At 36.8% G+C, this 15,272-nt stretch overlaps 1 protein-coding gene across 3 annotated transcripts in view; it reads right to left on the reverse strand.

The window, feature by feature from the left end:
* Positions 1-15,272, reverse strand: part of RSRC1 (arginine and serine rich coiled-coil 1) — a 444,205-nt gene that overhangs the window by 327,840 nt on the left and 101,093 nt on the right. For all 3 annotated transcript variants that reach the window (XM_068979359.1, XM_068979344.1, XM_068979354.1), the window contains exon 4: positions 7,809-7,982. In XM_068979359.1, coding sequence (XP_068835460.1) covers positions 7,809-7,982 — 174 coding nt within the window. The remainder of the gene's footprint in view (positions 1-7,808; positions 7,983-15,272) is intronic.

The following is a 15,272-nucleotide window of genomic DNA, read 5'->3' on the forward strand; positions in this document are numbered from 1 at the left end:
TAGAACTAACACCAAAAAAAGATCTCCTTTTCATTATAGGGGACTGGAATGCAACAGTAGGAAGTCAAGAAACACCTGGAGTAACAGGCAAATTTGGCCTTGGAATGTGGAATGAAGCAGGGCAAAGACTAATAGAGTTTTGCCAAAAAAATGCACTGGTCATAGCAAACACCCTCTTCCAAGAACACAAGAGAAGAGTCTACACATGGACATCACCAGATGGTCAACACCGAAATCAGATTGATTATATTCTTTGCAGCCAAAGATGGAGAAGCTCCATACAGTCAACAAAACCAAGACCAGGAGCTGACTGTGGCTCAGATCATGAACTCCTTATTATCAAAATCAGATTCAAATTGAAGAAAGTAGGGAAAACCACTAGACCATTCAGTTATGACCTAAATCAAATCCCTTATGATTATACACTGGAAGTGGGAAATAGATTTAAAGGCCTAGATCTGATAGACAGAGTGCCTGATGAGCTACGGAATGAGGTTCGTGACATTGTACAAGAGACAGGGATCAAGGCCATCCCCATGGAAAAGAAATGCAAAAAAGCAAAATGGCTGTCTGGGGAGGCCTTACAAATAGCTGTGAAAAGAAGAGAGGTGAACAGCAAAGGAGAAAAGGAAAGATATAAGCATCTGAATTCAGAGTTCCAAAGAATAGCAAGAAAGATAAGAAAGGCTTCTTCAGCAATCAATGCAAAGAAATAGAGGAAAACAACAAAATGGGAAAGACTAGAGATCTCTTCAAGAAAATTAGAGATACCAAGGGAACCTTTCATGCAAAGATAGGCTCGATAAAGGACAGAAATGGTATGGACCTAACAGAAGCAGAAAATATTAAGAAGAGGTGGCAAACTTGTAAAAGAATGAAACTAGATCACTTTCTAACACCGCACACAAAAATAAACTCAAAATGGATTAAAGATCTAAATGTAAGACCAGAAACTATAAAACTCCTAGAGGAGAACATAGGCAAAACACTCTCCAACATAAATCACAGCAGGATCCTCTATGATCCACCTCCCAGAATTCTGGAAATAAAAGCAAAAATAAACAAATGGGATCTAATTAAAATTAAAAGCTTCTGAACAACAAAGGAAAATATAAGCAAGGTGAAAAGACAGCCTTCTGAATGGGAGAAAATAATAGCAAAGGAAGCAACTGACAAACAACTAATCTCAAAAATATGCAAGCAACTTATGCCGCTCAATTCCAGAAAAATAAACGACCCAATCAAAAAATGGGCCAAAGAACTAAATAGACATTTCTCCAAAGAAGACATACGGATGGCTAACAAACACATGAAAAGATGCTCAACATCACTCATTATTAGAGAAATGCAAATCAAGACCACAATGAGGTACCACTTCACACCAGTCAGAATGGCTGTGATCCAAAAATCTGCAAGCAATAAATGCTGGAGAGGGTCTGGAGAAAAGGGAACCCTCCTACACTGTTGGTGGGAATGCAAACTAGTACAGCCACTATGGAGAACAGTGTGGAGATTCCTTAAAAAATTGCAAATAGAACTACCTTATGACCCAGCAATCCCACTGCTGGGCATACACACTGAGGAAACCAGAATTGAAAGAGACACATGTACCCCAATGTTCATCGCAGCACTGTTTATAATAGCCAGGACATGGAAACAACCTAGATGTCCATCAGCAGATGAATGGATAAGAAAGCTGTGGTACATATACACAATGGAGTATTACTCAGCCATTAAAAAGAATTCATTTGAATCAGTTCTGATGAGATGGATGAAACTGGAGCCGATTATACAGAGTGAAGTAAGCCAGAAAGAAAAACACCAATACAGTATACTAACACATATATATGGAATTTAGAAAGATGGCAATGACGACCCTGTATGCAAGACAGGAAAAAAGACACAGCTGTGTATAACGGACTTTTGGACTCAGAGGGAGAGGGAGAGGGTGGGATGATTTGGGAGAATGGCATTCTATCATGTATACTATCATGTAAGAATTGAATCAACAGTCTATGTCTGACGCAGGATACAGCATGCTTGGGGCTGGTGCATGGGGATGACTGAGAGAGATGTTATGGGGAGGGAGGTGGGAGGGGGGTTCATGTTTGGGAACACATGTAAGAATTAAAGATTTTAAAAATAAATAAATAAAATAAAATAAAATAAAATCAGTCACAGAAAAAAATAAAAATAAAAAAGAAGAGGTGGCAAGAATACACAGAAGAACTATACAAAAAAGATCTTCACGACCCAGATAATCATGATGATGTGATCACTCATCTAGAGCCAGACATCTTGGAATGCGAAGTCAAGTGGGCCTTAGAAAGCATCACTACGGACAAAGCTAGTGGAGGTGATGGAATTCCAGTTGAGCTCTTTCAAATCCTGAAAGATGATGCTGTAAAAGTGCTGCACTCAATATGCCAGCAAATTTGAAAAACTCAGCAGTGGCCACAGGACTGGAAAAGGTCAATTTCCATTCCAATCTCAAAGAAAGGCAATGCCAAAGAATGCTTAAACTACTGCACAATTGCACTCATCTCACACGCTAGTAAAGTAATGCTCAAAATTCTCCAAGCCAGGCTTCAGCAATACGTGAACCGGGAACTTCCAGATGTTCAAGCTGGTTTTAGAAAAGGTAGAAACCAGAGATCAAATTGCCAACATCTGCTGGATCATGGAAAAAGCAAGAGAGTTCCAGAAAAACATCTATTTCTGCTTTATTGACTGTGCCAAAGCCTTTGACTATGTGGATCAAAACAAATTGTGGAAAATTCTGAAAGAGATGGGAATACCAGACCACCTGACCTGCCTCTGGAGTAATCTGTATGCAGGTCAGGAAGCAACAGTTAGAACTGGACATGGAACAACAGACTGCTTCCAAATAGGAAAAGGAGTACATCAAGGTTGTATATTGTCACCCTGCTTATTTTACTTGTATGCAGAGTACATCATGAGAAATGCTGGACTGGAAGAAACACAAGCTGGAATCAAGATTGCAGAGAGAAATATCAATAACCTCAGATATGCAGATGACACCACCCTTATGGCAGAAAGTGAAGAGGAACTAAAAAGCCTCTTGATGAAAGTGAAAGTGGAAACTGAAAACATTGGCTTCAAGCTCAACATTCAGAAAACGAAGATCATGGCATCCGGTCCCATCACTTCATGGGATATAGATGGGGAAACAGTGGAAACAGTGTCAGACTTTGTTTTTTTGGGCTCCAAAATCACTGCAGATGGTGACTGCAGCCATGAAAATAAAAGACGCTTACTCCTTGGAGGAAAACCAAAGTAGATAGCATATTCAAAAGCAGAGACATTACTTTGCTGACTAAGGTCTATCTAGTCAAGGCTATGTTTTTCCTGTGATCATGTATGGATGTGAGAGTTGGACTGTGAAGAACGCTGAGCACCGAAGAATTGATGCTTTTGAACTGTAGTGTTGGAGAAGACTCTTGAGAGTCCCTTGGACTGCAAGGAGATCCAACCAGTCCATTCTGACGGAGATCTAGCCCTGGGATTTCTTTGGAAGGAATGATGATAAAGCTGAAACACCGGTACTTTGGCCACCCCATGCAAAGAGTTGACTCATTGGAAAAGACTCTGATGCTGGGAGGGAATGGGCTTGGAGGAGAAGGGGACGACAGAGGATGAGATGGCTGGATGGCATCACTGACTTGATGGACATGAGTCTGAGTGAACTCCGGGAGTTGGTGATGGACAGGGAGGCCTGGCGTGCTGCGATTCATGGGGTCGGAAAGAGTCGGACACGACTGAGCGACTGAACTGAACTGAACTGAAGTAAAGCATTTTGTTCATAAAATTACTTGAATTTCACTGGCTTCTCACTGCCTGTAGAATTAACTCTAATATCCTTAATATGAAGTGAAAGTGAAAGCTGCACAGTTGTGTCCGACTTTTTGTGACCCCATGGACTGTAGCCTACCAGATTCCTCTGTCCATGAATTATCCAGGGAAGAATACGGGATTTGGTAACCTGTTCCCTTCTTCAGGGGATCTTCCCAATCCAGGAAGCCTAAGTTATTTACTATCTAGCTCTGCAAAAAAGCTTCCCAATCAAACTCAGGTCTCCCACATTGCAGGTGGATTCTTTACCATCTGTGCCACCAGGGAAGCCCAAGAATATTGGAGTCAGTAGCCTATCCCTTCTCGAGCAGATGTTCCCAACCCAGGAATCAAACCAGGGTCTCCTGCGTTGCAGGTGGATACTTTACCAGCTGAGCTACCAGGGGAGCTCCACAACATATAAGGCATTCTCACAAACATCTCTCATTATTATAACCCTTCTGTAAACCAACCCCATTAGACTTCAGTTCCTCAAGTATGCCATAGCCACTTTGCCTTCCTCCAAGTATCAATATTTCCACAAGAAGTTCATTTTGCATACAACATTCTATGCCATCTTCTCCTTCCTTCAATGTATAAAAATCACATCTTCAAGAGCCCATCCTAACATGCTGACTAATCTAGGTTGACTAGTTTAATGTTCGTGAAAATACCTTGCACTAGAATATGTCAAGACTGAAGATGAAACCCAATGTGCTGAGACTGGCCTCTTGGAAAAATAAAAAGGGTCTAGGTCTGCTGACTTCCAAACTGTTGGTTATATTAGCAATAAATATACTTATCGCTTAAGCCAGAGATTGACAAACTACAGCCCTTGGGCAAATCTAGCCAGCTGCCCATTTTAAAAAATTAAGTTTTGTTGGAATTTAGCTATGCCATTCATTTAGTATTATCTATGGCTGCTTTCATGCTAAATGGGCAGAGTTTAGTAGTTGCAACAGAGACATAAGGCCCAGGAAGCCTAAGTTATTTACTATCTAGCTCTGCAAAAAAGCTTCCTGCCTTTGGTTTAAGCTACATTTAGTTAGGTTTTGTTACTCTTAGCCAGAAGTATCCTAACCCATATGAGTTAGTTTCCTTTTGAAACATTCATCTGACTTCACTGCAATAATTTACATATCTTCCTTTCTATATATGCTTATTTTGCCACTTGCATGAAATCTCTCAGTAGGATTGGGCAGCCATTATGTACTGATTATTTAACATACACATGACAAATAGAAGGCATTCAAATATTGTTGACAGGACAAGTGAACAAATGAATGAGTATATCTGATCAATAACCAATAAATATTTTTGAACAACTATGTACATTAGGTATTCTGAGACAAAAGACCATACAACAGCATGCTCTGCCCTAAATGCTTAAAAATCAGGTTTACAGACTTCCCTGGTGGTCCAGTGGTTCAGACTCTGCATTTCTAATGCAGGGGGCATGAATTCGATCCCTACTCAGGGAACTAAGATCCCACACACAGCACACTGCAGCCAAAACACTAATAAAATAAAATAAAACTGTCTATTTAAAAGAGAAAGAAAAATCACGTTTAAGAAATAAACATGAAAGCTGTAGAAAACAAATATGTAAGTTATTTTTGAAGCAAAACAGGGGGCATTGTCATATGTAAGTACTACCATACTGAATGTATATATCAATGATAGCCCCACTAAACCCTGATTTTAAATCATACCAAAGGGTATGAATTTGTGTGTACTAGGCACTAACTAGAAGGCAGGGCACACTGACATAATACCACCCTGTCCTATGGGCCACTAAAACCATGAAGGGGACTGAATCAGGCTATTCACTGCTTTCTGGCATCCATACTCAGGGCCCTTCAACTGACACCTCATGTTTTGACCCTGTTCACTACCTTTGTTGAGATTTAAGAAATAATGACAAATATGATATTACTATCTTATAAACCTGTCATCTAAGAATGAGTCCCTTGAACACAACAAGCTCTGAGTGATCAAAGAATCTAACCTGTACAGCTGGCCCAGACCTTCAAGATTACTGTCACTATATGAGACCCTTTCCTGAAACTACCCAACCTCCTTATTTATTCATGCTCTTGTTTCTCGTACCTTTAAAATGCCCCATATAATACTTTATGTAATATCAACTTTATTCTAAAAATGTAAAACTTGGTGAAGTAGAAAGCAAAGATTTAATGACCAGTAAAAATCATAGTCACATCACATAATCATAGTTATGTAATAGCTAAAGCATAAACCAAAACGAGGAGGGGAAAAAAGGAACAAGGGGCAAGGCATTTCCTTGACTGACATAATTTATTTGTCTTCTTAGTCCGTATTTCCAGTCTTAGAAACTTACGCTATATGCTCTCTTCTAATCTATCATTCTCTGACTTTTGCCCCTTATCAATATATTTCCCCCATACCCTCTCTGATCCTCATTTCATTCTAACTCTGGCTAAGTTAGCCTCCCTATCTTTAAAGCCAGATATCCAACCCTGCTGCTGCTGCTGCTGCTAAGTTGCTTCAGTCGTGTCCAACTCTGTGAGACCCCAAAGATGGCAGCCCACCAGGCTCCCCAGTCCCTGGGATTCTCCAGGCAAGATCACTGGAGTGGGTTGCCATTTCCTTCTCCAATGCATGAAAGTGAAAAGTGAAAGTGAAGTCACTCAGTCGTGTCTGACTCTTAGCGACCCCATGGACTGCAGCCTCCCAGGCTCCTCTGTCCATGGGATTTTCCAGGCAAGATTACTGGAGTGGGTTGCCATTGTCTTCTCCATCCAACCCTATCTCCTCTAATATTCAACAATCCTTAAAACTAGAAAAGACAGAACTCAGGATTTTATAGGGCAGTGACTGCTCAATGTGCATTAATGGCTGCAGGGTGATCAGGGAAAAGAAAGTCACATAATAATGTAACATGTTCCCAAAATCCACTACAAATGGATCACTTCAAAGAATACATAAAAGCCAATAATCCAGGCAGTTTTATATATTATCACTGTAAATCTGGATAAAAATAAGCATACAGACAACTGTGAAAAAGAAAGGGATGGGAAGAATTCCATATCCTTCAATAAATTTAATTCTTTACAGAATCAAGATCTCAAGGAACCATATCAAAGATCTTGGTAAGCTCTTCAATTTAACACTGAAAAGTGACACACTAAAAGACAAAATACTTGTACTGAAGTATTAAAGTGAATATATATAGGATGTTGAAAGAATGACAAAAGAGGACAAATTCTAAGATGCTCTACTTCACAGAATAAAAGACCCCAATGTCATTTTGGAAAAACAAATAAGAAGCTGTAATTTAAGCTAATAAAGATTTCATTTCATTTCAACATCTTCTAATTAAATAAACAGTTTTGAGTGGACTTCAACATCCAAAAATCCAAACAAAATTAGAACAATTGTTTTAATGAAAACAATCCCAGAAAAAATAAATCCTGGGCCTCATATGCACATACACTCACCTAATACACACATATATCTTTATATTAATGAAGTCCTCATTCTACATTGAAAGAAGTTTTAGCCAATAGTAAATCATGTAGTTCCCTCCCTTATCTTTTTCCTTTTTCCCTAAGAGTTTTACAACAAGTCAATATACATCTTCAAACATAAGTAATCTTCTAATTTTAAGTATCATATTCATGATGAGGAAAATGGAACTTCCCTAACAAATTATGTAAATTTTCCTTTACTGACATAATAAAGTTTTGCAAGTACAATTTATTTCTAAGATTTATTTTATAAATATTAAATGAAAACAGGAATAGAAAGGAAGTACAGTAAAAATTTGAGATAAGTTATTTTGACTTATCTTTTCTTCTTTTTCCATTATATTCTCCCCTTTTTTCCATCTAAGAAACACATCAGAAGATGAAAATACATTTGATTGCTGCTATGGAATCACTGAGTCACCACTGCTTAGATTTGCTTCAACTTACCCACGTTTGATGTTGTGTAATTCCTTGTCCTTGCCTTTATCCTTTTCCTTTTCTCTTTTCTCCTTATCTCTGCCTTTACGTCGTTCTCTATCCCGAGACCGACTACGTGTTCTTCTGTGACTTGACCTTTCACTGCTTCGACTATGGGAACGTGGCCGAGGTCTTGATCGGGACCTACGGTAAGTAGATTTCATTAAATACATTGAGAATATAATTTGTATTATGAAATAAAATTTTTTTAGCTGTCTGAAAGAAAAGGATTTAGTTTTAATTAAGGATTCAGTTAACTGTGTGAAGTGAGCATCTAAAGATGATTCTTTATGAATAAGTATATGTGAGAGAAACATAGGTGCCAAGTTTACAAAAATATAAGTTTTAGTCAAAGAGTGTTTGTTCAGGTGTTCACGGGTCCCTGGTGGCATAATGGATACAAATCCGCCTGCCAACATAGGGGTATGTGTTTGACCCCTGGTCCAGGAAGACCCCACAAGCCTTAGAGCAACTAAGACTGTGCACTACAACTACTGAGCCCGCACTTTAGAGTTCATGAGCTGCAACTACTGAGCCTGCCCACCTAGAGCCCATGCTCTGCAACAAAAGAAGCCACTGCAATGAGAAGTCTGTGTACCACAGCTAGATAGCAGCCTCAGCTCTCTGCAACTAAAGAAAAGCAAACACACAACAATGAAGACCCAGTGCAGCCAGTAAATAAATAAATAGAAAAAAAAAAAAGTGCGCCAGCCTTGTAATACTACAACCAGCTTTTAAAAAGTGTTTGTTCAGTCAAAAAAGTCTTAAAGTTCAAATCGTCTTCAATGCTGAAATCTCTTCAAGATAAAATAACAAATCTAAATGGATCTAGTCTAATCCCCAAGAATTAGAATCTTCCCCATCCCTACAAACTCTGCTTCTATTAATATATTGATTCAACATAATTTCCTGTATTAGTTACACTAAAACTATTCTTCTATATAATCCAGCTTTTCTTTCCATTAAATGAAGGACAATATTAGGTTGGATATATTATATGCCTTTAAAAAGTAAATATTTTTAAATCCTGCCCTATAGTACTGACAAAAAAGTCTCTTAACAGATTGATGATCCAACAGACACTATAAAAAAATGTCTAAAGTCACTGAATAGTGACTGAAAGAAGGCACTGACCTATAAAAGGGAAAAAAATCTTACTATTTAACATGTTGCTGATTTATTTAACGTAACTTCAAACAATTAGGTTATGGACCAAAAATAATGAGCAATGACAACACTTAGAAAAAAAGAAACAACAATAAAAAATATTGTTATTTTATGAGTTTCTTTTCTGAGGACAAGCCTAAGTCTGTGCCATGCAGGACAGCTAAAACTCCAACCGAGAACTTTAAAATTTATGGTCTAAAAAACTAGAACAAAGGCTCAGGAAAATCATCACCAATTGAAAATTAAAGGGGAATCTTGGAAAAAGAGTCAGGAGAGAGCCAAAAATTGTAGCTGTAAATGCTATTCAGACCTCTGGCTGAACCTTAGATCATGCGGGAGGGGCAGACTCCAAACAGCTAAGGAAGAAAGAACTGAACTAAATTTTTAACTGCCCCTAGAGAGACTAAATCATCTAATACATATTAATGAATTCATTTAATTTTCTGCTTTTAAAAAAGGTAAACAAAAAAGTTTATATTCTTCAGAGGAATATAATAGAGTCCATAATAGTCAAAACATGACATTCATCATGTCCATGATAAAATTCAAAATTACTAGATATACAATGAACGTGAGAAATGTAACAAAAGATACCAACCCTGAGATGAGTCAGATATTGAATTAGCAGGCAAGGATTTTAAAGTAGTAGGTATAACTATGTTTGTCCTGAATATAAAGGTAAAAATTTTAGAAGAAAAACAAGAAAGTAAAAAAATTCTGTACCTGAAACAATTCAATATATGAAATTAACATTATACTAAAAGAGACCAGAAGCAGACTGGTAACAACAGAGGGGGAAAAAAGCTCTGTGTACTTGAAAATAAACTGAAATTATCCAATCTGAAGAACTAAGAGGAAAAAAAGATTTGTTGAATGAAAAGAAAAACAGATCTTCTGAAATCTCTGTGACAATATTCAAATGTCTAACATGTTTATTTAAACTCAGAAGTAGAGAAGTAGAGAAAATAATGAGATAGAAATCAATGTTTTTTTAAAGTGGTAGCCAAAATTTCCCCAGATTCAGTGAATAAAAAATTTACAGGGACTTCCCTGGTGGTTCAGTGGTTGAGAATCCACCCCTGTAATGCAGAGGGTGTGGGTTCAATCCCTGATTAGAGAACTGAGATCCCACATGCCTTGGAGCAACTGAGTCCTTGTACCACAACTAAAGAGCCCACGTGCCACAGTGAAAGATTCTGTGTGATGCAACGAAGATCCTGCCTGCCACAACTAAAATGCAGCCAAATAAATAAATATTTTTTTAACTTACAGTCAAGAAGTTTAATGAACTCCAGAATAAATGTGAAGACCATGACTAGTAATACCATTGTAAAGCTCATGAAAACTAAAGATAAAGCAAAATCTTGAAAATAGAGAAAAATTGACACATTACATACAAGAGAACAATAACATGAATTATCACTGGCTTCTCACAGAAACAATTAAGATCAGAAGACAGTGGAACAAAATTCTTAACATGGTGAAAGGGGTGGGAGGGGGACCAAACTGGAATTTTATACCCAGCAAAAATATCCCTCAAAAAATAAAAGTAAATCAAAGGCATTTTTGAGATAAAGTAAAAGTAAATCATAATCATCAACAGTTAATAATGTACATTACAGTCTGTATTCAAGTGATTTCTTCAGGCTAAACAGAATGATAAATGGTGGAAACTTGGGCCTTTAGAAAGGAAATAAAGGCCACTAGAAATGGTAAATCTAAGGGTAAATATAAAAAAGTGCTTCCCTAATTTAGTTAAAATACATATGTACTTAAAGTAAAAATTACAGTGTTTTACTATAGGGTTTATAATTAAAGTAGATATAATGCATGTAATCGCTAAAGACTAAATAATAGGGCAGGTAAATGAACATATACAGTTAGAAAGTTTTTACATTTCACATGAACAGTGAAATATTACCTCTAAGTACACTGAAATGGTAAGGGTGTATATGTAATCCTTACACTGACCACTTACAGGAGGAAAAAAAAAAAAAAAGGAGGAGGAAGAGGAACAAAATACAAAGAAGTAAAGCTAAAAACCCAAATGATGAAACAAAAGAGATTTCTTTAAAAATATTCATTAACCCAAAAGGAGGCTGAAAAGGCTCACATGTCTTTCCATAAGACTTTCAAGATTAAGCAATTCCTGGCCAAGAAACAAAAGCAGAGTTGTTCCATTCTCCAAAAGATTCGGATGAAAACAAGTAATAAATCAAGTATAACTCCAAGACGAGACACTGGAGAAGAATCAAGCTGGGTCTATATGAAATCACATAAGAGATGGCACAAAGTCGCTTACATCCTACCATATCACTCTGAAAGTCTCACTACTATCTGGACTGTCAGATGAGTCTTATAGGGAAAATGACTTTTCTCTTTGTTTCTATAGTTTTGTACTAGCAGGTTGGTTTGGTAATAAACACATGAGACCTTTTGCTTGAGAGGGGAAAAAAAGCTAGTTTGTCCAAATAAATTAAAAAACAACACACAACTATAAACTATCTACAAGATAATGCACTTTTTTCCATTAAAATTTTTTTTATTTTATATTAGAGAATAGTTAATTAACAATGTTGTGTTAGTTTCAGGTGTACAGCAAAGTGATTCAGTTATACATATACATGTATTTTTTTTTCAAATGTTTTCCCCGTTTAGGATATCACAGAGTATTGTGTTGAGTTCCCTGTGCTATACAGTAAGTCCTTGATGATTAAGATATGCACTAAATATAGATAAATCACGTAAACACAGAACAGCTGGAATGAATATATTAATATCAAATAAACTAAACTATCACCCTGCTGCTGCTGCTATCACCCTAGACACTAAGAAACTAACAGATCACCCCAATTAAAAAATGGATACTTCATGATGATCAAACGGTCGATTTATAAGTGTAAATCATACAAAATATGTTTATCTGACCACAGCAGAATTAAGTCAGAACTCAGTAACAACGTCTAGGGAAAAAATCAAAAATGTAGAAACGAAATAATACACTTCTAAATAAATCATGGGTCAAGTAAGAAATCACAAAAAAAAACAGAAAATATTTTGAACTGAAAGACAATAAAAATATAGCATTTTGGAATCTGTGTGATGAAACTAAAGCAAGGTTTAGAGGGAAATTTATAGCTTTAAATGTTTACATCAGAAAAGAAGAAAAGTCTAAAATCAATTACCTAGGGTTCCAAAAGTAAACTCAAAGCAGGTAGAAAAAGGAAACATTAAAAAAGCAAAAATCAATGGAACAGAAAGCAATAAAGAAAATTAACAAAGCCAAACTCTGGTTTCCCAAGTATATCAACAGATTTGGTAAATCCCTAGCTACATTAATCAAACAAGTAAGAAACGAGAAAACACAAATCATCAAAGAGATTTTAAAAAAAGATTGTGGATAAGGAGATCACATGATCTAGTCTTGGGTACTTAGAACATATATAGGGCCTGAAGAAAACTATATGAGTTTCACTTGTAGTAAGTTCTGTTCTTTTTCATCCCTAACTGGTTCATTCAGTGAGTAAAGAAAAATACTGCATCATGAGATCATAAACTTTTTTAAAAAGTGATCTTGAGAAGCGACAATATTTATTGCCAGCAGTAAAGAATACATCTGCCAATGCAAGAGATTCAGGTTCAATCCCTGGGTTGGGAAGATCTTCTGAAGAAGGAAATGGCACTCCTCTCCAGTATTCCAGCCTGGGAAAGCTCATGCACAGAGGAGCCTGGAGGGCTACAGTCTGTGGGGTCCCCGAAGAGTCAGACCCAACTTAGCAACTAAACAAACAACAAAACAAAACAATATTTATTGTTAGGAATGTCAATATGGGTTTATCATCCTAATTTACAAAAGGTAAATTTGCATGATTTTCTCTTTGACTACTTCCTCTCTTAATTTTGACACACTCATCTTCCACATAAAATTTTAATTTAGCAACAATTTAACTCCAATACTTCAGCCACCTGATGCGAAGAACTGACTCATTTGAAAAGACCCTGATGCTGGGAAAGATTGAAGCCACGAGGAGAAGGGGTCAACAGAGGATGAGATGGTTGGATGGCATCACTGACCAGATGGACATGAGTTTGAGTAAGCTCCAGGAGTTAGTGATGGACAGGGAGGCCTGGTGTTCTGTAGTCCATGGTGTCGCAAAGAGTCAGGCACAACTGAGTGACTGAACTAAATTGAACTGCCCTACAGACACTTATGTATTCATTTCTAGTTAAATATTTTATTACGTGTGCATATATAAAAATTTTAACAGATAATTCTAAAGTCTTTGAATAATAAAAAAGGGGGAGACCTTTTATGTGATAACCATGGCCACTACATATATAGTATACACGTGTGCACACACACACACACACACAGAGTATATTACCTAAATTGGTTTTACATTATAATTCTGGCAATTAGTTTTCACTGAACTAGTGAAATATAGAATAGCAAAAGAGAAATGAGTTAAACATTAGCTTAAACTCTTAACAACAAATCCTTAAGAGCTTTTCTTTTTTTAAATAAAACTTTTAAGTTCATTTCTAAATGAGAGTCCCCTTGGACTGCAAGGAAAGTCCAATCCCCTTGGACTTCGAGGAGATTAAACAGCCAATCCTAAAGGAAATCAACCTTGAATATTCACTGGAAGGACTTATGCTGAAGCTGAAGCTCCAATTCTTTGGCCACCTGATGCAAAGAGCCAACTCACTGGAAAGATCCTGATGCTAGGAAAGATAAAAGGCAGGTGGAGAAGGGGATGACAGAGGATGAGATGGTTGGATGGCATCACCAACTCAATGGACATGAACAAGGTCCGGGAGATGGTGAAGGACAGGGAAGTCTGGCATGCTGCAGTCGATGGAGTCACAAAAAGTCGGACATGACTGAGCAACTAAACAACAAGAACAACTAAGAAAAATACACTACTGGACAAAATGTAGACTCATTTGTGGACCATAGATAAGGTAGGCAGTGCCGAAATCATGTATTTATGGTATCTCAAAAACTAAATGTATATGCTGTTAATACATCCAAAGCCAAAGAAGTATTAAATCTAAACAAAATAAATTCTCACATAACGCTGTCCTCAAACAAGTTACTTCCTCTCTGGACATCTGTTTGCTCACCTATAAAATGTTGATAACATCTACCATTGAGGATTGTTATAAGGATTAAATAGTAGCTCCTGCTGAATCATGAGACAGCAGACAGGTGATGTGGGAGTAGGCAGGCACTGAGAAAAAAGTAACTGTGGGATGTGCTAATCCAAATGAATGAGTAAAATCTGAGTCAGAATATATGAAATGTTTCCCTCAAACCACAGCTAATCCGGTACAGAGAAGTATTATGCTTCTGACAGACTGTTAAAATGTTAAGTCTGACTAAGGATTACAGTTTCAATATATTTCTCTTATATAGGAAGGTAAATAATAATAATCTTGATTATAGATTATTGTCTTCTCCACAGGAAACCTTAGCAACCAAATACATGATATTCGCCAGTTTTCCATAACAGGAAAATCGTATCACCCATCATTCAAGCCTTTGGAAAATAAAGAGAGATACTTTTTAGAGTCCAGGAAGGCATTATAACATAAGGACAAAAGGCCTAAACTAGCTCTGTCCCAGAGAAACCAGAAAGTAGGATAATTCAATCACCATCACAGCAAAAATAACCACCACAACTAGAAGCCTTCTATCAATTACACTATCTGCCTCACTCTTCCCACTGCAACTACTTTCCTAATCTCTACTCCTTCCAACCTACCTAATACCTGAAATAAACTCAATTATCTCCAAATTCATCTTATAATTTTCCCTTACACAAAGACTCGACTGTAGAAAACATATGCCTACCATTTTCCAAAAATATTTTGTTTGTTATGTCTTCATACAAGCAACATATGCCATTCTGAAATATTTTTTTTATAAATGTTGGTGATATGGCTCAATGATCTATGATAGCAATAGCATGTGCATAGTTTAAGTCACTCATAATGTCAAATTAAAAGAAAACAGTAAGTTACATCACGGTATACAATATAAGCTACTAGCTTCCCCTAGCAATGTTTTAATATCCATCATTTTAATTATCATATTGTAGGCCTCTTAGCTTTGCTTATAGACTACCAGAAGCAAAACATAACTCTGGAGAGAATAAACAGAAAAAAGATAGCAAATTCAAAACACAGTTTTTACAACAATGTTATTAAAGGCTGTTAAGAAGGACCACAAAATCAAATACATATTTTAAATGAATTAAGCTG

This window comes from Capricornis sumatraensis, chromosome 1 (assembly GCF_032405125.1).
Source record: "Capricornis sumatraensis isolate serow.1 chromosome 1, serow.2, whole genome shotgun sequence".
NCBI lineage: Eukaryota > Metazoa > Chordata > Mammalia > Artiodactyla > Bovidae > Capricornis > Capricornis sumatraensis.